At 40.1% G+C, this 22,513-nt stretch overlaps 1 protein-coding gene across 10 annotated transcripts in view; it reads right to left on the bottom strand.

The window, feature by feature from the left end:
* Nucleotides 1–22,513, bottom strand: part of FNDC3A (fibronectin type III domain containing 3A) — a 122,670-nt gene that overhangs the window by 44,545 nt on the left and 55,612 nt on the right. For 7 of the 10 annotated variants that reach the window (XM_030469016.1, XM_030468993.1, XM_030469003.1 and 4 more), the window contains 2 exons: nucleotides 8,837–8,913; nucleotides 2,346–2,583 (listed from right to left, as the gene is read on the bottom strand). In XM_030469016.1, the coding sequence (XP_030324876.1) occupies nucleotides 2,346–2,583; nucleotides 8,837–8,913 (315 nt within the window). Of the gene's footprint in view, nucleotides 1–2,345; nucleotides 2,584–8,836; nucleotides 8,914–12,448; nucleotides 12,568–13,562; nucleotides 13,670–22,513 lie in introns of those variants that run through there. The other 3 variants (XM_030469040.1, XM_030469050.1, XM_030469032.1) reach the window with 3 other exon arrangements.

Raw genomic sequence — 22,513 nt, 5'->3', positions numbered from 1 at the left:
AAAATAATGTTGTGTGCTTTAAGTGTGGTCTTGTGTTTAAAATTGCTTCTCTATTATTATTGGAAAACTGAAATGTCCAGTGAGTAAAATAATATACAATGGAAACTACTGACATTAGGGGGGGAAGTGTAATCTTTCCTTCCAACATTTTTTTTCTACTTAGAAATTATTCTTAAAATGTTTCTATAATCTTCCTTGAGCTGTAAGGTACAGGATTAAGTCAACACAGAAAAAATGTGCTACTTCTCATCAGAGTAGGTTTGCTCTAACGCTGAAGTAAGAACTCAGATGTTTTTAGAAAGCAATTAGAAAGCAATAGGTCTATTACTTTAATAGCACTTCAGCAGAAATCAACAGAGTAAAACCCCACAAAAGCACAGACAACTGAAAGACACTAGAAGACTGATGATGGTATGGATAGGTCTTGCAAGTACACTGTAACCTGAGGCATTGCTGCAGTATCACCAAAGTCCCATCTCTAAGTCAGAATGTGGCTTTGGAAAAATGTTAGTATCAGATTAATGAAACAAGAAAACCTCTACAAATTGGTGAACTTTTCTGTCCAATTCTAGTATTTTAATACATTTCACCTTTATGCTGAGAAACACCAAATCTCTTCCTGAGTACACCTCTAACTATTATTAATGATGAAAGCTCTCAAAAAACCCCATCCTTTGAAACTGACATAGAATTTGTTCATTTTCAGGTAAGTTGGATCACTCAGTCTGAAGAATGAGGTTCATTATTTGTTACTCCTCATGTGCTAGAAAGTATAGAAAACAAGTTCAAATAAAAACTTCCTAGCAAGAGGGATGAAAATCACAAAACTAGAGAACTTTTCAGTGTCTGTTTTTTAGGTCAGCTTAATTCTCAGAAAATTTGACAGAGGACTACTGAAGAAGCTGTCACTATTTAGAAATGTTATGCTTTTGTTAGAGAACTGCCATGCTCTAAGAGCCTCTGGGTTTTTTTTTGGCCCCTTTAATTCAGATTCCTCATATAAAAGCCTAACTGCTGGGTTTGACTTTTGAAAGCCATAGCCAAAATCAGTGGTCCAGAATTAAAAACTAAATCAGTAGCAAACGAGTAACAAATTAAAGCATCCCCAGTCCTCTGATTTCCTAGGACACCTTACATATATGTATTTAAAACAAAGCAAAACCAAAGAATCCCACTTTATAATTTTTTTTTACATTAGCAGTTTAACTATGAATTCAGTGATAAAAGGGGTATAACCTAGCAGCATAAATCCAAGAAAAATATTATTCCATTAAGAAGTATCCTTTATGTTTTCTGCATTTAATTATCAGACTCAAATGCCTTGATTAAAAAAACTAAAAGCAAACAACTGCCATCTACAGGAAACCAAGAAATAAATAGAATTATTAATAAGTACCAAAAAGGCATCTAATGCACTGTTATCCAAGTAGTGCAAGGAAGAAATAAAGTATGACTTAAGAATACAGAAAGAGTAAGAATTCCAGGAAGACAACATTCTATTTCTATCTGAAGACTTCACACATCATTTAAGCATCCTGACTACACAGAGGACATGTTAAGATTATTTTAGTAGTAGCATGGAATGCTGAGAGAATCTGTGCATCTACAGTGACATTGACAAAGTTGTATTTAGTCTCCCTCTCTGTAGCTTCTTCTTCTCAACCTGGTATTGCTTTCTGAAAGTTTTTCAAGGTCAGCACCTGCCTTACAGCAGAAGTTTATCTAAAAAAAAGCAAGTCTACCCAAAAGTTAAATATTAATCTAACAACCCAGCTCCTGAGTTAGTACACACAGACATTTACCACCAAACAGTATTAAAGGCAGATGTCAACAGCACTACTGAAGACAGTTTCAACTACAGTATTAAGTTTAGGTTGGTGGCACCTGATTATTCAAGTTGGACACCAACAGGATATCAGACTAACTGCATACAGTATGATGAAAAATAGTAACCTTTTCTTCATAATCTAAGAGCTCCTATTTCATGCTTCAGACAGGATACTTGCAAGACATGATAGGTCAGAACAGTGTTCAGGTGTGGATTTAAATGCTGAATCTCAGGGGCAGGCATCAGTTGAATCACTACAAACACTTCCTGCATTGCCTGCCTGGGCAAATCCATAGCTGATACACATAAGTTATAACATGCATGTTTAATGGATCACTAGACAAGTTATATTAATTAAAGAACTTCTGGAATAATAAGCTTTAGTAAAAACAAAACTAACATCCTCATAAAACTTATGTATAGCTCCCATTCAAGCCTGTGCATTAGTATGATAGATGCTGGAAGTGAGTAGAGTATTCCCTTTGCTACAACTTGCAAGATTTGATAAGCTACTTACCCAGATCCCCGTATACTTGTGAGGTGTGATACTGTGGAATGTACTGTGTTGTCATGTCACCAGCTCCAGTCACAGGAGAGTATATATGACGAGGTGGAGGGGGTATCATGGCTGGAAGAGGCAGGAAGCCAGGCAGTGGGGGATGTGGAGGCCTGTGTATCACTGCATGACCACCAGGATGAAATTCTGGAGCCTGGGGAACCACCATAACCCTTCGAACACCATTATCCTCAATAACCTGTACAGGGGGAGACACCAGGCACCAAAAAAATGAAATACTTAGTAACAAGCAAAAGAATGAACATGTTTGGAATGACAGCCTGAAATATAAGTTTGTATAGATAAAAAACTAGCAATAGTCAAGCTCTTAAATTTGACAAAAGGAGTACACCTGAGCCTAAGAAAAATAGGACAATTAAAGAGCTATAATTTTTAAAGTGTATTAAGTGCAATAATGCAAATAATTTCTCCATGTGAACAGGAATAATATTGTTTTAAAAAACCTGACAGCAACATCTTATAAACAACCAGGTATATTTATGGCATCAGCCTAGCTTTTCCCTATGGCCCTGTTTCCACTCCCATTCACAATGCCTGCATGCTACATTGCTCCTAGGATTTGTTTTACAGCTTAACAACTGAGCTGCTCCCTGGCAGCGACTGCTGAGTGAACAGACCTCACACCACATAAATGGAGAGAGAAAAGGCACAGCAGTGCCTGGTCTTTGCTCCATGCCCAACTCAGTCATCCAACACTACCCAAGGAGGCACTTGCCATAATGCACCTCTTGGCTTACAGCAGCCATCACCTGTATCAAGCTGTTAAAGCAAAAAAAAAAAAAAAAAAAAAAAAAAAAAAGCAGGATGACAGATCAGCCAGATCAACACTTTACAACTCAAAGTGGTATTGAAAAGAAAAATTTTTTTCCCCCTGTTAAAATGTCTTGCACCCTGAAAGAAGCCACATGCTACTCAGAAAATAGGGGCCTTTCTGGCAGGTTCTGCCAGAGGTGTGCAAAGGGGCACATTGTGCAAAAATCTCCCTGACAAATGGGACATATGGCAGGACAACTTTCTGCTGAGGGACTGGAGTGGAAGCTCACAGTAAAGCAGCATGTGCAATCTCAAGATGGGAGTGTGGTCATGAATGATGCATGGTGCTGAGAAGTGCTGTGCACAGCACACGTAGCACAGGAGAGGGGTCTGGCAGAGAGCAGGCCCAAAGGCACATTGCAGAAATAACTGCAGCAGAAAACACACTTCACTGGGTGTGGGGCAGTCATCAGCTGGACCAGAAACTGGAGTCCCTCCCTGAAGCACATCACAGACAGGAGAAACTGCCAAATAAACATGACTGCTGGTAACACCTAGAGATGGTCCTGGCATAATCTAAATTTCACATACCATGGTTTCTATAACCTTAGTGTCTGGAATGCCAATGAATAAATGATTCTCCACTTCCTAGTAAAATGTAAAATAATGCCACAGCAGAGAATGCGTTTTTAAAATGAAACATTTATCCAGAAAAGGAGCAGAAGAACAGAATCTGAATTATCACTACTATATTCAAAAGCAGGGGACAAGACAATCCTCTCCCATATATTTTCAATGATATTTTAAAACAGGTAGGGACATGTACACATACACCAATAAGTAATTTGGTGCAGCAGAAGCAGATCAATAGGTCAGATCAACAGATCAAAGCACTTAATGCCAAACTGCTTTCACCTCCCCTGTTTAAGCTTAAGGGTATTACACTTGTCTACATTTAGTCCCATAACCTGATGTGAACACTTCCACTGTGTCCATTATAGAAAGCTGTTTGGGGGATCAGTCACTGGTTTTACCATGTCTGTTGGAGGCTGGTATGCATCTGGTACATCTGGAATAGAGCTTCTGCTTTTTTTTTTTTTTCCCTCTGACAGCAATTTAAATTACACATTTCAAAATTACTCTGCTAGCCAAACCAAACTGAGGTGAGAATAGTTTAGGTTTCAAGATTTCCCTGCTATACTGAGGAAGACAGTTATGTAGACAGAGATGTACTCTCCTGGTGTAATGATAAAAATGTCTTTATGCATAAGCAAAAATACTCAGAAGACATAAAAGTATATGTACAATGCAGCTGATCCCACCTTTCTTATATAAGCAGAGGGCTGGGAATTAATACAAATTACCCCAGTGAACACAGCTTTAAAATACGTACATACCATGTGACTTTTAAAAAAATGGGAATTGTCCCTTCTGGGAATAATATTTTACTAAAGACAACACTCTTCATATCCATGCAACCATACCTGTGTGGTATGTAAAGGCAGGATATATTAATAGCAGTGAATACAACTGGAGCTTCTGCTGTCCAATGAATTTTTCTAAACACTGAAATGTAGATTTAATTATTTAAGCCCTGTGCTTACACAAAAGAATGCAATTTATCATGATTTTATGAGCAGATTCAGGTTACGTAGGAAGCTGCTTCCACTAGAAAAAAACCCAACCAACCAAAAAACAAAGCAAGCTACTGTGTTTACAATTCTTCTTAGGTGTGCTGATAGTGGAAGTTTTCAGAAATAGATACCAAATTCATAGCAGCAAAGACCTTAAGTTTAATAGTGTAAAATGAAAAGAGTTTGAGGGGTCTGTAACTATGGCTCTAAATCAAACGGCTACTCAACAGCAGACCTTTACTGGGTAAGTACACAGATAAAAAAACCTTTCAAAAAGGAGTAAGAACATCATGTCAAGTCTATAATTTTAAGAAAGTAAACAAACTATCCATTAGCCTAATTGTGCTAGGGAAACATGTAGTTCTGGAACAGGTCTGTTTGGTTGAGTGAACCAACCAAAACGAGTTATAGAATCATAGAATTTTCTGGGTTGGAAGGGACCTTTAAGATCATCCAGTTCCAATCCCCCTGCCATGGGCAGGGACACCTCCCACTAGATCAGGTTGCTCAGAGCCCTGGTCCAGCCTGGCCTTAAAAACTTCCAGGGATGGGGCTTCCACCACCTCTCTAGGCAACCTGTGCCAGTTTCTTAACACCACCATGGAGAAGAACTTCCCAACATCTAACCTAAATGTCCCCTCCTCTAGTTTGAACCCAATGCCCCTAGTCCTACCTGACATCCTAAAAAGTCCCTCACCAGTTTTCTTGGAGCCCCTTTCAGATACTGGAAGGCTGCAATAAGGTCTCCTTGGAACCTTCTCCTCTCCAGACTGAAAAACCCCAACTCTATCAGTCTGTCCTCACAGCAGAGCTGCTCCAGCCCTCTGATCATCCTCATGGCCCTTCTCTGGACACACTCCAGCACATCCATGTCTTTCTTGTAACAGGGGCTCCAGAACTGGATGCAGTACTCCAGGTGGGGTCTCATGAGAGCAGAGCAGAGGGGGAGAATCACCTCCCTGACCTGCTGGCCACACTTCTCTTGATGCAGCCAAGGATCCAGTTGGCTTTCTGGGCTGCAAGTGTACACTGATGGTTCATGTTGAACTTCTCATCCACCAGCACCCCCATGTCCTTTTCCTCAGGGCTGCTCTCAAGCCTATATCAGTGTTTGGCATTGCCTTGAGCCAGATGCAGGACCTTGCACTTGGTCTTCTTGAACGTCATGAGGCTGGCATGGGCACACCTCTCCAGCCTGTCACAGTCCCTCTGGATGGCATTCCTTCCCTCCAGTGTGTCAGCTGCACCACACAGCTTGGTGTCATCAGCAAATCTGCTGAGGGTACACTCAATGCCACTGTCCATGTCACCGACAAAGATGTTAAACAGGACCAGTCCCAACACTGATCACTGTGGGACTTCACTTTGTCATTGGCCTCCACTTGGACATGGAACCATTGACAGACACTCTTTGGGTGTGGCCATCAAGCCAGTTCTTAATCCACTGAGTGGTCCATCCATCAAACCCATGTTTTACCAGCTAGGAGACCAGGATGTCGTGCGGGGCAGTGTTGAAGGCTTTGCTCAGGTCCAGGTAAATGATGCTGGGTGCTTTTCCTTTGTCTGTTGATGTTGTGACCTCTTCATAGGAGGCCACAAAATTTGTCAGGCATGATTTGCTCTTGGTGAGACTGTGTTGATTATATCCAGTCACCTCTTCATTATTTTGCCAGTGCCTCCAGGAGGATCTGCTCTATAATCTTACCAGGCACAGAGGTAAAACTGACTGGCCTATAGTACCCTGGATCTTCCTTCTTTCCCTTTTTGAAAATGGGGGTTACGACTTTTATGAAATGGGGGAAATGGGGGTTATGACTTTTCCAGTCAGTGGGGACTTCACCAGACTGTCATAGCTTTTGGAATATAACAACAGTTTAGCAACGACATCTGCCCGTTCCCTCAGTACCCGTGGGTGGATCCCATCGGGTCCCATGGACTTGTTTGTACACTTTCAGGTTCTTCAGATGGTCATTTCTGGAAAACACATCACTGGAAAACTCATTACAGAGAGTCAATATAGTCAGCTTAGAGAGGATGAAGGAAGCTGTGCTTTCTTTCAGAGTTTCAGAACTACAGTTTCAAAAGAAGAGGAAGGGAAAAGCAAACCAACTTATTAATTGCTTTTTATTTATGTGGTGTAAGAAAAATAAATATGCTTTATTCTGTAGTTATCCTCAGCTTCCAGAGGACAGTACACTACGTCGCTGCCAAACAGGAACTGAGGCAAACAGGCATAACAGAACTCAAATACAGAAAGACAAAAGATGGTTATGCTGAAGTTTTTCCTCCAGGCTGATGGCTTTAGACCATTTTGCTGGTTTCCAACTTCTCTCAAAATACATCTGCTGTTGCTGACACTTAGAAATATACTATACCTGAAGAAACTACCTAAGTTACTTTGCTGGGTCTGCAATAAGTCTGGGGTAACTCTCAGCTTAATAGCTGAGACTTTCCTGTTTGCAAGGCTACTATAAAATCTTCGGACTTTTAAGAGGAAATTCCATCATAAACCTAAATGACTGGGATGTTTTTCATCAGTAAATACTTCAGAAGCCCTATACACCTCAAAGTTTTTTGGATTATGATACCTCTACTCAAGCGAAAAAAGCAGATAGGAGCTCATTCCACCTGTACTCTGAGCTGGATAGATGTGTGAGGCACCTTCAGTTAACAAGACAGAGCTGTGCTGCAACAAAATTTGCACCAGCAAGCTCCAGTGAAAGGCTAACGAGTGTGCCTCAGCAAACCCAGTCCTTCAGTCTGTCCTCAGCTGCAAAATGGCCTCAAAGGAAGGAAAAATTAATTTCATAAAGATTATTCAGATTGTCACAGATTACATAACTTTTAAAACATTCAGTACTTCAGCTGAAACTAAGTACTCAAGAAAAATGGTAAAATTCAGATATTCTTATCTCCAAAATTCTTTCCATTCTTCAAAAATGAAATCAAAATAGGAATAAAGACTTAAGTAAAAAATAAGACCAAAAATAAATGGTCTTTCATTATTATTTTTAATTATTTTTTTCTTCTTTCTGTTTAGGAATACAACTATGAAGGATGCATGAATCAACTATCAGCCACCTTTCAACAGATGAATGGTAAAACCACAGCACATTGGTCTGTGAAACTTAACAGCCTTTTCTCTTGCTAGAGAACAATTTTTTTTAATGTATTTCAGATTATTTGTGTAGCATCTGCTGGACACCGTGGGTTTTTTGGTTACATTTTATGTGTTGCAGTCTCTTCTCCACGTACATCACGAGGTGCATGTTGTGTCAGAGGTAAATTGATAACAAAAGTACACCATGTGAAAGACTTAGACCAACTAACCCCTAAGCTCATTCTACAGCTGAAGGGAAGAAAGAATGACACCATCTAGAAGGCCACACATCTCATTATAATACAGGTGTCAAAAATAGTCAAAACAATCATCCTTTTAATCTACTTTGAAGGATGTCCAGGTTATCTAGCTTACATTTAATTTCCAGGGATCTTAATTAGCAATCCCAAGACCCAGAAAATAGAGGCCTATTTTAAATTGTGGAAAAATGTATCATACAATGATTTTTCCCCAAGGGACAGCTGGCATTTTTAATGTGTTGTTTGCTACACTTTTTTAAACTGAACTGTTTTACTACTTATCTGCAGGAAACTTTCCAGACATGAACTTCAAATTAATAAAACCATATTGGTGCCAAAGGAAAACATCCACTAACCCAGAATTCAGTACAGGACCTACATAATGAACTACTTGGGTCATAGTTGTATTCTATTTTCAGAGGACATCAAGTACATTAGGATCCTGAACTCAACAAGGAACTGTGTTTATTATTGTCATGTAAGTACTTAATACTTAACTAAACAGGAACATAATACATCATGACGTCTTCCATCAGAGATACTACAGGACTTCTCCCTTATTAACATGCTTGACCACAGTGACTGTGAAACTTGAGCCATGAATTTACTGAATTAGCTATTTCGGTTCTATTCCCATAATTTTCTTGAAAATAAATAAAATAAGAATCAAATGAAGAGACATACCTGTGGGGCATATCCAGGAGGCACATAAATAGTAGGCACTGAACCATTTGGGGACATCATTGGAACCTGAGCAGGACCTAAATGGGTTACAGAAATATTCAGTACAGCACCATTCTGTAATTTGAGAAAGTTCAAAGAACATACTGAGCTGCAAAGTCTCTGTGAAATATAGACGAGATAACATGGATAAACAAAGGCACTGAACTGTTCAGATATAATTATAGCGAAGGGCACTCTTAGAAACTTAAGAAACTGGAAAAAAGCAGGAACAAATTTTTAAAAAAATCACCAGCAGACATTTCCCCCTTCTTAGTCAGTAAGCTCACAGAAGAGCTTAGGTCAGAGCTTCTTAACAGGTCAAAAGATGAAAAGACAATAGAAGTGACTTTAAAATAGAAGCAAACAAACAAAAGAAGTATTTGAAACAAACTGCTGCAACCAGATAGTAGCAGGAGTTGTAAAGAAAGTTACTTAACAAAATTACTGCTTTGTTACTGTGGTCTTATGACCTTAAGTGGACCACTGTGACCTCTGCAGGACTAGGAGGTGGCAAAAAGAATACTAATTTAAGATTCCATGGGAAATCCAGTGTATCCCAAAGCAGTAAGTCTACTCCTACCAATGGGAAAAAGTTGTGATACATGATGATCTTTGTACCACGTCAAGTAGGAAGAACAGAGTTCACAGACACGTAGATAAGTAAGACACAACCAGGATGTGTTAAGGTGCCGTGCGTAGATCAAGTACTGCCTTGAAAATCTGACATCTGCAAAGAACACACGGATGCTGTGACATACTTGGATTTTCAAAAAGCTTTTGACAATCTTTTCCAAAGTGCCTTCAAGAAGCAAGGCTGCCTACGGTTAAAAAAGGGTAAAGAGTTCTCACTAGTAACTTAATTGGCTTGAAAACAGGAAACGAAGAGAAGTCAATGATCAGCTTTCAAAGTGCCCAGAGTGACACAGGAGTCTCAGAGGCATGCAAAGACAAATCTGCTCGATGTATTCCCAGATTTTCTGGAAAAAGTGATGACCAGCGAGGTGACAAATCTTTGGTATGCACTCAGAGAGCTGCAAAGGATCTCACAGTACTCAATGATAATAAAAAAGCAGAGGAAAAGTACAGAGTAATGCACCTGGACAAACCCAACAGAAGAATTTGTTTGCAGTAATAAGCTATAAATTAGCTGTAAATAAACAGACTATGGAGTTGCTACCTGTATTTCTAAGGAAATACCAGCCAAAATGTTCAGTGGCATTTATATAAAGAAAGAAAACATTAAAAATAATTACTAACAGAACAAACACAAAACAAATGCTACAAATCCACACTGTAGACGTCAAGACCTTGTGCACAGTGTGCAGTGTTTGTCTTCACCTCTCAAAAAACCCACACAGAACTAGAGAATGACAAAAAAGGAATTTACAGGGGCTTTCTGCCTGTTTATCAGGAAAAATTAAATTTAGAGCCCATGATCGTTCCACCTAGTGAAAACATAAAGGGGCTGGCAGAAGAGAAATACTAAAACACCTACAAAAAAAGCACTCCTAAACTGCCTAAGAACAGGAAGATAGGTAATTTAGAGTTTTTCATGTGCAAAAGCCACTGATAGTAAATTAAACTGTGCAACGCCTTGCTTAAGGAACACTGTGGAAAGTAAAGGTTAGATTCAAAAGGAATTAAGAGAAGTAATCCATTAAGTGCCGTAAAGTATAATTTACAAGTATAATTTTTGGTTTAGGAAGCTACAAACAAGGAAGTGATTCCTGTGTACCTGCCCTATCCTTATGCTCTCCCCTTTAGTATCTGGTGTCAGCCTCTTTGAGAGCAACCCCACTAGCACAGGCCTCAAGCAGGACAGCCCACATTTGTCCTTACATTCTTCTGTTTAAAATACACGAGGCAACAACCACTGAAATTTAATAATTACAGAAAAACTGAAATGCAATATAATCTAACCAGGTTCTGTGGCAAATGCATAAAGCTGAAATTTAGACACCCCAGGCTGCTTTCTCCAAATCTGCAATTCAGTGTAGTGAAGCTATCAAAAGCACCAATTCAGCCCTTAGTGAAGTTTCAGTAATACTCCTGAAATGGCATTCATTGTTCCACATTCATGTTTTATAAACTCAGTTAAGACCAGCAAATGGAAAGTACAAAGTATGTTATGTAAGATAAGCATGCCTCATTCTGCTAAGTGTGAGCTCGACAGAAAAATAACTATCTCTGAATGCCTAGAGCAGGGATAAGGGAAATAAAAAAACAATCATTCTTCTAAAAAGTAACAGGTAACTTCATTACACATACTACAAGGACTTCTTCAGAATAAGATATAAAAATTTTGGAATGTGTTTCCTCAAAAGAATCACAGCTTTATGCTCAACAATGTGGTAACCCACAACTGGGGCACTGAAGGAAGGTACTTGTTAAGAACAAGGTCTTAATTGAAAGGTTATCTGAACAGCAAATAATATAAGGACTACAGTGAGCTATAGATTGAGAACTGAGCCTTCATTTTGCTCAGCTGAGACTCAAAAATGGTTCAGTGAAAGTTTCTCGAGTATGGAGTTCTAAAAAGAAATAAAAGTGAAGTGAAAAGCAGCCAAAGGGAAGCAGAAAAAATGGCTTTAGAGCTTTAGCTTACAACAAATTCAAAAAGGTCAACAGTAATAGACATGTATTTGCTCTAAAGTTACCATTCAACCCAATAGTGGTTTAAATTCTTAAATAAGAGGGTGGATTTTACACATCTCATGAGAATTGGTTAAGTCTTATTAAAGCTTACTTTGTGCTTTAATCTAACAAAACCAAACCAAGCCAGCAAAAAAAGCAAAGAAAAAACCAAACCAAAACAAAAACAACAAAAAAAAACCCCCACCCACATCAAAAAACCCAAATCAAACAAAAACCCAGTTATCTCCAATCTAGTCCAAAGGTTAATCTACACCATCATTTTCAGTGTACCCATAATGTGGCAGTCACAAGAATAAGGACATGAAGGCAATGTATGAAACCAAAAAGTTACTAGAGTGTTAGAATCAAATTAGTAGCCTGAAAACTTACATTGCATCTTTATCACTTTGAGCTATATTTTTAATATTCAAGTTTTAAGGGCAAACTCTAATTTACTCCTGATTTGATTTCCAAGTGGCTGTGGAGTTAAGTTAGATTACCGAGGAGCAGACAAGGAAACTGAAAGCATGGTAAAAAGCAGCATTCTGGAAGACTTCATGTATTTTAAGGAAAACAGGACCTTTACAGAGAAAACACTGATTTCTTGACAGAAAGCATGTTACTACATGCAAAAAGAAAAAAAAAGAAGAAAAAAAAGAAAAAAAGAGAAAAAAGAAGGAAAAAAAAGAAGAAAAAAAAAAAAAAGGCTTTAGTGTATCTTAAGATAAAATGCTAATGCACTATAAACCCACATTTTTTTTCCCTTTTAGAAACAACTGATGTTAAGATCTTGGCTCTACTTCAGTGACATACACTGTGAGAAGGGAATATTCATGCTTTTAGGTATTGGCTAGACTGGTGCAAGACAAAACCAGTGTTTTACCAGATGGTAAGTACCAGCAAAAAAATAGTGTGAAGAAATCTGTGTTAAGCAAATATCTCATTTTCTGTATTGCACATAAATGCAACTGACTTGACACAATTCACTGTAGTATGAATGTTGATGAGTTGACCGCCTGAAGAGGTCTCGAACCTTCTATATAATTCCAGGTAGCTCTCTTATATAAGAAGTGGCAAAGAAGTATAGTGGGACACAAAACAAACATATAACTATGTTTTATACTTTATTCTTGGAAAATGACTCATCAAATGCTGTAAAGGTTTATTTAACTCAAGAAGCTGATGTTCCTTCACACTTTCAGTTTATTATTGTACTGAAATTTGCTATTTCACTACTATAAAAGGGAAAACCTGTAAAGTTTCTATGTAAGCATTCTGTCCCAAGTTAAAAAAAAAAAATTAAAAAATCAAGATGACTATCAACTATCACATAAAACTTGGACTATCTGTCCAGGAAATCCCACCAATGGGAAAAACACCATCCCCCTTCAGCAGCAGGTGAAGTTCTCCAACATTCCTATTTGAGCAGCCTGTAAAAACCTCATTAGGCTCATTACAGCTCCCATAAACACGTAGCAAAATTAACAGCGCTGCATAATCACTAGGATCGTGACAAACTGATCTAAACATAGTAACTCCTGAAAAATTGAGGGCACCGCCAGCGCTCGCCTAACGAGACTTGCGATTTCCTTTTATTTTGACCCTTCAGCATCGCTCCATTTTAAGTCTCTCACAAGAGCGGCCGGCAGAGGTGCACAGGGTGGATCCCCAGCGCCAGAGCAGCACTCGCTCCCCGCCTGGCTGCGGGATACTCTTCCGGGGCAGTACCCGCCCTCAGCTCTGCTCCTACAACACCCGGGCTCGCCATGGCCTCCCGGCAGCGACCCTTCTGCTCCCTTCATGGTTTCGGGGTCACCGCGGCCCCCCAGGCCCGGGCTGCCATCCCCTCCGAAGCCCACGCATCCCCCGGAGAGGGGCTGAGCGGCACACGGATGACCCACATCTGGGTTTATTTGGGTTTTGGTTTTTGAGGTTTTTTTTCCAGCCGTCACAGCTTTCCCCCATCCGCCGCTGCCGCAGGGGCTGCCTGCAGCACCGCGCCCTGCTTTTGTGTTTCACGGCGGCGGCCGAACCGGACAGCGGGAGACCTTACCGCTCATTTCGGGTTGGGTTGGGCCGGGCCAGGGCCGGGGCCGGGCGGGCGGCAGCTCCCCGCGGCAGGCGGGTCGGTGTGGGCGGGCGGGGCGGCTCGCTCAGGTGCGCGGCTGCCCCCTCCCCTCCCCGCCGCTCCGCTCCGCTGCGTTCCGCTCCGCCCCGCCGCCCGATCCGCTCCGCGCCGCTGCGCTCCGCTCCGCTCCGCCCTGCCCGGCCGCGGCTGGGATCCGGGCCAGCGGCTCGGCAGAACAAGAGGCCAGGCGGCCCGGGGCTTCAAGGAGCGGGCGCGGCGGCTTCGGAGAGCACCGTCCCCGGCGAGGGAGGCTTCCCGATCCATCCCCCCCAAGGGCTTCTACTCTGGTTTCTCTTGTATTCGACCGATTGTCATTGGCTGGTGTGATCCAAGCTCTTAGCTGAAAGCTTTTACGTTAATTACCATAATTAAGGTATAAAGGATTACTTCAACCCAGTCCTTCCATAGGATTTACCTTTAGTTGACCTGCTAATCAGTTTTACACTTAAGAAAGGAGGTGCACAAACAGATCGGGTTGCAAACAAACACTTTCTGGAGGGGCGTTTCGAAAGCTGCAATGACTTTGATACTAATCTGTGTGGATACTGCGGCTCATGAACACTGCTATACTTAGCATTAGTCTAATGTGAACGGCGATGAATCACTGTTATCCCCAGGAGGAAATAGCATTCAGGATTTACTGCAGCACATTAGGTTAACTATGGCTCTATAACCGAACACCCACACTTTGACATCACACAGGCGATGATATGCATCGCTGACGCAAGCACTGGCAGGATCAAACACAAAGGCCACAGCAGCTGAAACAATAGAGCGTACAGCTGACGTAGCAGCACACCCCTCCAACACTGATGAGCTGCAGTAAATCAATAGTCCCAGATGCCACAAATAGTTGCACCACTCTGCTTTTACATAATGGCTAAGACTTCAAAGTTTCATTTTGAGCTCCCAGCAGCTACAATTAATTACAAAAAAACCAACAACAAACAAACCAGTAACAAAACCCACTACCATTTGGTCTCCTGTTGTAAGCTGTGCCTGGAAAATACTTCCAAATTACTACTTTAGGTTAACAAGCACTAAAAAGTTGTCAGAAGGAACTGTCAAGCTTTACACTTTGTAGGTGCAGTGTAACCAAAACAAGTAGTAACAAAAAATAAAAGCAAAACCAGAACTTAACTGCTGGGCCTGAGCTAGAGGCACAAAAAGGAACTGCAAGGACACAGTCGATCATTAGACTTCAGCTGGCAATGCTGTCGATTTAACATATTCCTTATGCTCTAAATGTGTCCTGACAAAACCATCCCTTCCCTCATCTGTCTACTTTTGCCATCAAGGCTCTGGAACAGCAGCTGACAAAGCAGCAACACCAACTTAAATATATTAATTGGCTACAAACAAATCTATCAGTGGACTGCAGGCTGGCAAATGCAAGGAAAACCTGAAGGTAAAACATCCGAGTAATTCTCTTCAAAAGCAGAGGGAAATTCATCCATGCAGAAACCTGTGAAGCCTAACTACAGTATTTCTAAAGACTGCATCCTAATGAGATCCTGATATTTCCCATGAAACCATAAATATACAGAGAAAAAAAAGGATATGAAATCCCTTTCTCATTGGCAAAGTGCAGAGATGACAGGTTCCTACAGCACTTTATCTTTAATAGAGCTATCAGTTTTCTTTTATAATGGCCTTACGTATGTTCAAAGGAAAAGTATGACAATGGTTTCTATGTTCAGATGTAAAATGTACTTTAATTTCACCTGTTTCTAAACAATTACCACTGTGCAATTTTACTATTTAAAAAACCCTGCAAGCCCCAACGCCTTTGAGCAGTGTAAATGTACAACATGAAGTTAAACTTGAGAGCTTGCAGTAGGATTACTTTAGTCTTTTGAGATACTTCAACAACAAAAAGGTTTTATACATTCTTTCTGGAGCAACTGTGTGACACAGTGATCAAATTTATCCTGTTTAACAAAAAGTACCACAGAATCAAAGATGGTAAGTGTGGAAATACAACACAGACTGTTTACTGTATAGCCCAGATTGTTGATTTGCTCTGTTTTCATTTTCTGTTTAAGGTTTAGACTTAGGGTATTCATTTAGTAGCTATGTAGAAGAGTTATGTAAAAAAATTGTTCTGTCTCCCTTGTAGTCTTCCAATTTAAATATGAGGTGAACCATAAATCATTGCATTTCAAAGGGAGTCAAACACGATATACCATTTTTAACACAGACAAGCTTTGATGAAAATGTTTTTCTTCTTAGCAGGAAAAATAATCTGCACTTATTTTAATTTAACTGCATTGCATATTTGCTTAGCTTTTTCCTAAACGAAAGCCTCATTTCCTTATGCTGAGGAAAGTACTGAGCTGCAGTACCTTTTCAGACTAACATTTAATATTTGAGCATCCTGCTTAATCATGTTCCATTTGATTCACAACATTCAGGATAAACTACAATTTAATCATCTAACAGTTGTTACCACTAAAATTTGTGGTTTTCTTATCAGCTTTTTTTTTTTTTTTTTTTTAACAAAGCACTGCAGACTGTGAAGTTAAAAGTTAAGCACTGCTACTGATGGGTGGTTGTGGTTTAAGATGTGAACAGCACAAGTGAGGCTCAACAGTTGGCAGTTCTTGGCATGCAGACAGGGGCTTCTACGAATAAGAATTTTGATTCAGAGAAAAGAGATATTGGAAGGAATAAGCATTAACTTCAACACCCCTCCTTCCCTGCTTGGTTATGCCAAAAATGAAGTTACATAATATAATTACTTGTAAAGGCCTTTTCAGCATCATTATATTCAATTTATTGTACTATTGAGTTATCTTTTCTGTGCACACTTACCTGGCTACATTGATTTGAAACCTGAGTGAAAAATTATCTGGCACATTCTGCTCTTTTGGAGCTGTATTTGGAGAAGCCTTCCCATCAGCTTTGTGCAAATTTCTTAATATTCCCCCCTTAAGTTATTATACACATGCATCTCTACGTGCAGATTATGGCTTGAATATGACTTATTGAGTATTACTTATATGAATATGAGGTATTGATCAAGAAAAGCAATAGCATACATATAAGTGCTGAAACAATTTTACCAAATTCTAGGGTAGGGTATTTTAAAACTACAGATGAAAATTCACAGAAGACTGTGGTAATAATAAAAATCTGTTTGTGCCAGCTGTGATTGATTATTACAAAACAGAGAGAGTCAGAAATCTGAGCAAGAAATTAATACCAGAAAAGGCTGCCAAGAGAAAATTCAGTGCCCAACTCTAGTTTTTATTTCTTTCCAAGGCAAACACCTCTAAAGATGTACTACTCTGAGTTCCTGGAATCTACTAATAACATGTACTTTTCATTTGAAAACCTCTGAACTGTTTAGGCTTTGAGCTAATTCTAAAAATGAATACAGTGTAGATTCAGATGGCCCATTTAAATAAAAAGGCAGAACAAAAATCATTATAAGCAGCTGACGTTCTTGTAATAAGTAAAACAAATACCACATGCATCTTTGTTTAAAAGGGACTAATTTGGGAGTGGTCATTTCTAACCGGAACACATAAAACTAATTTAGCAGGAAGGAAGTTGTCTCAGCTTTCCAGGAGTCCCATAATCCAGGATTCTTCATGATTTAGCAGAAGAAGGAAAACTAGGTAAATCTAGAATGGCATTGGCTCCACAACTGTAATTGTAGAGAGCAAAACCAGGGCTAAATTTTGTTCTCACTAAAGGCAACAGGTTAATGATAACTGCTGATCTAAAAAACCCCTCAGATCCAACAGCTCTGTCCCACCAAAATGCTACCCTCTTACATGTAATTCTTGGATTAGGTGAGTTTGCTGTTCTGGTTTCTTGAAAAAGCCTTTTATAACAATACAAAGTAATGGAAAGAGAAGTCCCACAGTCCCTCTCTCACAATCACAGCATATCACTGTTTTATGCCTACATTACATGTGTTAACATTTGAGTCCACCAACAAAGATTCTACCAACACTGCAGTTCCACAGACAAATGTTCATATGTGGCTTTCCAACCTATGAAATACATTTTGAAATAACACTTTGTTTCAAATTGTGAGTGAAAAAAAGAGTCCCCTAAGCTGACAATTCAAAAGGTGACATTTGGCAATGCAAAATCCTTCTGTCATGACACAAACTGCAGGGAACGAGCCCCGAGCAAATTACATCATCATCACATGACAAGAAATCAGACAAAACCAAACTAAAACAACGTGATGTTACACACCTTACATTTTGCAGCATCTAAACCAAACCCTTGGCTTCAGCAAGGTGATTCACTGGCTGCCTTCAGAGGACAATTCAGCTTCTGCCCATTTATCACGGAGCCACCTCATACGAAATGACACAAATCATTAAGCACAGAGAGTGTATATTCCAGAAGAAATCTGGTGCAGGCCTGCTCTAGTCACTCTTTTGTCCACTTTAAGTAGAGTACAGTAGGTTTTCTGAGAGCAGACTCCTATAGTCTTTCTATTCAGTAGGCTAAATCCTGTGCTATGCTCAAGCAGATAAATCTCACAGCTTGCTCCTGGTCTAGGAAAGTGCTATGAATACCAGACTGCAGAATAACCTGAGTCACCTCCCCTGAAGATGGGCAACTAGAAACTGGAATGCAACACGATGAGCTCCTGTCCATGCTAGAGACACTTAATTCCATTAATCTAAAAGCTTTTAAATGAAAATTACAGAACCAGACTTTAAAATGGGAACCAGAATGCAGGACTTCACCTAAATCATGTAGGAATCCACATTTGGATGTTGGGTACCTTGACAAGGCCTTTGACAAGGTTTTCCACAGCATTCCCCTAGGGAAGCTGGCTGCTCATGGCTTGGATGCACATATGATCTGCTGGATTCAAAACTGATTGGATGGCCAGGTCCAAAGAGAATGGAGTTATGGCGGCCAGTCACAAGTGGTGTTCCCCAGCGCTCTGTGCTGAAGCTGCTCCTGTTTACCATCTTTATCTACCATTTAGATGAGGGGATAGAATGGACCCTCAATAACTTCGCAGATAAAGCTAAATTGGGTGGGAGTGTTGATCTGCCTGAGGACAGGGAGGCTCTGCAGAGCAATCTAGCCAGGATTGAGCGATGGGCTGAGGCCAACTCCATGTTTCAATAAGGCCAAATGTTGGGTCCTGCACTTCAGCCACAACACAAGCACCAGCAGCACTACAGGGCTGGGGAAGAGTGGCTGGAGAGCTGCTCAGCAGAGAGGGACCTGGGGGTGTTGAGTGACAGTCAGCTGAACAGTGTGCCCAGGTGACCAAGAGGGCCAACACCATCCTGGCCTGCATCCTGGACCAGCAGGACCAGGGAGGTGATCCTGCCCCTATACTTAGTGAGGCCACACCTCAAGTACTGTGTGCAGCTTTGGGGACTGCAGTATACAAAGAAGGACATCAAGGTGCTGGAGAGGGTGCAGAGAAGGGCAACCAAGCTGATGAGGGGTCTGGAGAAAAGGATTTATGAGGAGAGGCTGAGGGAAGTGGGCTGTTCAGCTTGGAGAAGAGGAGGCTGAGGGGAGGCCTCATTGCTCTCTACAACCATCTGAAAGGAGGCTGTAGTGAGACAGATGTTGGCCTCTTCTGCCTGGTGACTAGTGACAGGACAAGAGGAAACAGGGTCAAGCTCTGCCAGGAGAGGTTCAGGTTGGATATTTGAAAAAAATGAATCACAGAAAGAGTGGTTAAACATTGGAACAGACTGCCCAGGGAGGTGGTGGAGACACCACCCCTGGAGGTGTTCAAAAGATGAGTAGATGAGGTGCTAGAGGGGATGGCTTAGTGGTTAGGGGTTGTAAAGCAGACAGTTGGACTTGATGGTCATAGAGGTCTTTTCCAACCTTGATGATTCTATGATTACATCAACAGAAAAAGCAGATTGCAGTCTTATGTAGTTTTCCTCTAGAATTCTCTTATTCTTTTTTGAGGTGAAGATGATCATCACCAGAAGATGACATGGGGAAAATCCTAACCTCTAAATACCCCACAGATGGGGGACTTGGCTGGAATTGGGAGCTCAGGTACAGAATCTGTGGTACATCATAGAGCTCAAAACCTCGGATTTATTGATCTGAGGAGTAAACCTAAGGGATCAACTAAACAAACAGACCATCTTTTGTGTGTGTGTGTGTGTGTGTGTGTGTGGTTTGTTTTGTTTTTTTGTTTTGTTTTGGGTTTTTTTAGAGAGAGAAAGAGAGAGAGAAAGGCAACATTTATTAATAATCTCTCTACTCTACCATGTCTTTGATGTCTTCCTTCCAGCTGGCTCCCTGCAAACTCATGTTTTGTACAGAATCAGGCACATAGGGAATACAATGGTAAAATAGGAGAAGCAGTTAATTCAGTGGGCTTGCTAGGATTAGGTGATGATTCAGCAGCTGACCTGGCCTGAGTTGGAGCCTTCTGCAGCTAAAAGCTTCTGAAGTTAGAACAAGGGTGGAATCCAAGTGCCTTGAATATGACCACTTGTGATTACAGCCCACTGCAGAGATACACTTTTCTGTCTTTTCAGTAATAACAAGAGAAGCCTGTGAGTAGGGGATGCTCTGAAGATGGAAATAAAAGTTTGAAAAACTATTGATCTTGAAAATTCTTAATAACATTGCACCTGATACGATAAGTACCCAAACATTCACATTACTACTTCTGATCCTGCTAGCAGCTTAAGGTCAACACACAAGAATTTTCATGTTCAAAAAGCTTTGCAGATATGTGGTCCCATATTAAGTAGTCCAAAATCAAGGTATGCATAAAAGAGAACTGGTGTTCTCAGTCAGACTTAGCAACAGAGTAAGGCACAATGCTTACTACCAACACCTGCAGCCTCTTCTGTAGTGAAGTGTTTCTGATACCATACAGATCACTAAGTACCCTCAACCAATTCCCACTGCAAACCTCACATTTTACTGTTGAAAACAATTCAGAAGTGGTTTTTGGGGCCTGGGTTAGCTTAAAAAAAATCACAGTCTTAACTAATAAAGGCTTTATTTTTATTTAGGTATCTTAAACTCATATTAGCATTTGAAATTTAAAATTGGGTCTTTATAGTTTTTTTTTAATGAGATGAAGTCTCCTTAATTCTTCACAAATGAACGCTGCAGATCCCTTCAACAAGGAATTATTTTCTCCATATCTCAAGCAAGCTACCAGATAGGGAAAGCAGTGAGCTCAAACATTAAGAACATCTATGACAAAGGCTGTTGTTGATTAAAAGTTTTCAACAATGTTAATAAATATGCATTATCAGAAAGAATGTCTCTGGTAAAGCAGTAAACAAGGACCAGACACAGAGATAAGCCTATTCTGTTGCAGTGTTGTCTTAAAATTGGATTTGTTCTATAACCAAATATGTTTTAGAAAGTAACATACCCATTGCTGTGGCAGGAAAAAGGAACTATGTAAGGAACCTGCTTACCTGTGCCGAACAGGGCCAGGGATGAAACAACTAACTTGGCTCAGACATGTAAAGCTGTCATTCTATACCAGAAGAAAGGAAAAAAGATACATGTATATGGTGGAACTCCTTTCTGTACAGTGCCTATGGATCAATATATCCCTCTGCTAAGCTGCTGAGACAAGAAAATTACTTAATAACTGCAAAGCAAAATGTTCTTTGTGCAGAAACCTTTTTACTGCTTCACTTCCGCCTGGATGCAGGAGATCTAAATTTCCTGTTGCTGGAGCATCAAGGGCTCAAGGAGTGAAAAAGACCTCATGAATCATGCCTATTCACCTGCAACTGCTGCTTCATTCCTCTCCTCTATTATTATATGTAAGGATCCACCATAATAACAAACTAAAGATTATACATAAAGGCTTCAAGACAGTCAGTCACAGCTCAGAAAGTCAGTTCTTTTACCCTTATGCCTCTCGTTGGAGAGCTGTTCTAGAGCATCACTCTCCTATGTAGCCAGGAGGACTTTTGCACGTAGAAAAAAGTTAGGGCCATTGGGCATCAGGCTGGGCTCTAAACCAGCTCTGGCATTAATTAGTAACTTTATTTTGTTTCATTGTTTGGTGGTGGGGTTTTTTTAGTTTTTGGGTTTTTTTTTTAAATTTTTTTTTTTGCTTTTAATCCTTGGCATTTACTTAGCTATTCCTAAAAAACCTAATTTTTAGCCAAACAAACCAATTTATTTTGTTTTCCTTTCTAAAACAAGCTCCTCAGTCTCTTGAATATCTTAATACCTTTTTATCAGCTCTGTTTCATCTTTTGTAAACATGAATTATCAAAATACAGTTCAGGCCTCTGCAGAATCCTGTAAAATGCTACTAAACACCCCAAGCTGTATTAGCAACAACTGCCCTGATGCATTTTGTGATCACAGTAAATTTACAGATATATTACACTGAAGAAAATACTTACCTTGCAAGTCAAACAGCTTGCCTGCTTCCTTGTCTTTATCAAGTTTCAAGTGAGGAGCTCCCCATTTATAATTTATTAATCTTATGCATGAACCTGCATTGCATATAACTGCATTTCACCCAGTTCAGGGGCACCATTACAGCAACACTCGTTTAAACAGTTAATGCATATTCTTGTTGATCTTTTTACTACTTCTGGAATACAGATTTCCTATAGCATTTGAGTAATTTTGGTGATCAGCCTTGCTGAAATGACAAGTATTTCTAGAACATCTTGATGGCTGAAAGATACCTGAGTGCACTGAGTGATTAAGAAGGAACATATTAACATTCTTGGCTAGCTGTACATCTTCCTAGATTCATAGAATGCATTAGCATTCAATCCTTTCCTATTTCATTCACAATTTAGAACCTTAAAAAAACTCTTAAAACAACCAGGAAAGCTGTAATGACTGCTGAAGCTTTTTAGAGATCAAAACCCACTCTATGGGGTTTTCTAGCTTGGAAACAGGCAGCA

The sequence above is a fragment of the Calypte anna genome, chromosome 1, assembly GCF_003957555.1.
Source record: "Calypte anna isolate BGI_N300 chromosome 1, bCalAnn1_v1.p, whole genome shotgun sequence".
NCBI classification, from domain to species: Eukaryota; Metazoa; Chordata; class Aves; order Apodiformes; family Trochilidae; genus Calypte; species Calypte anna.
This window is presented reverse-complemented; position numbering and strand designations above follow the sequence as displayed.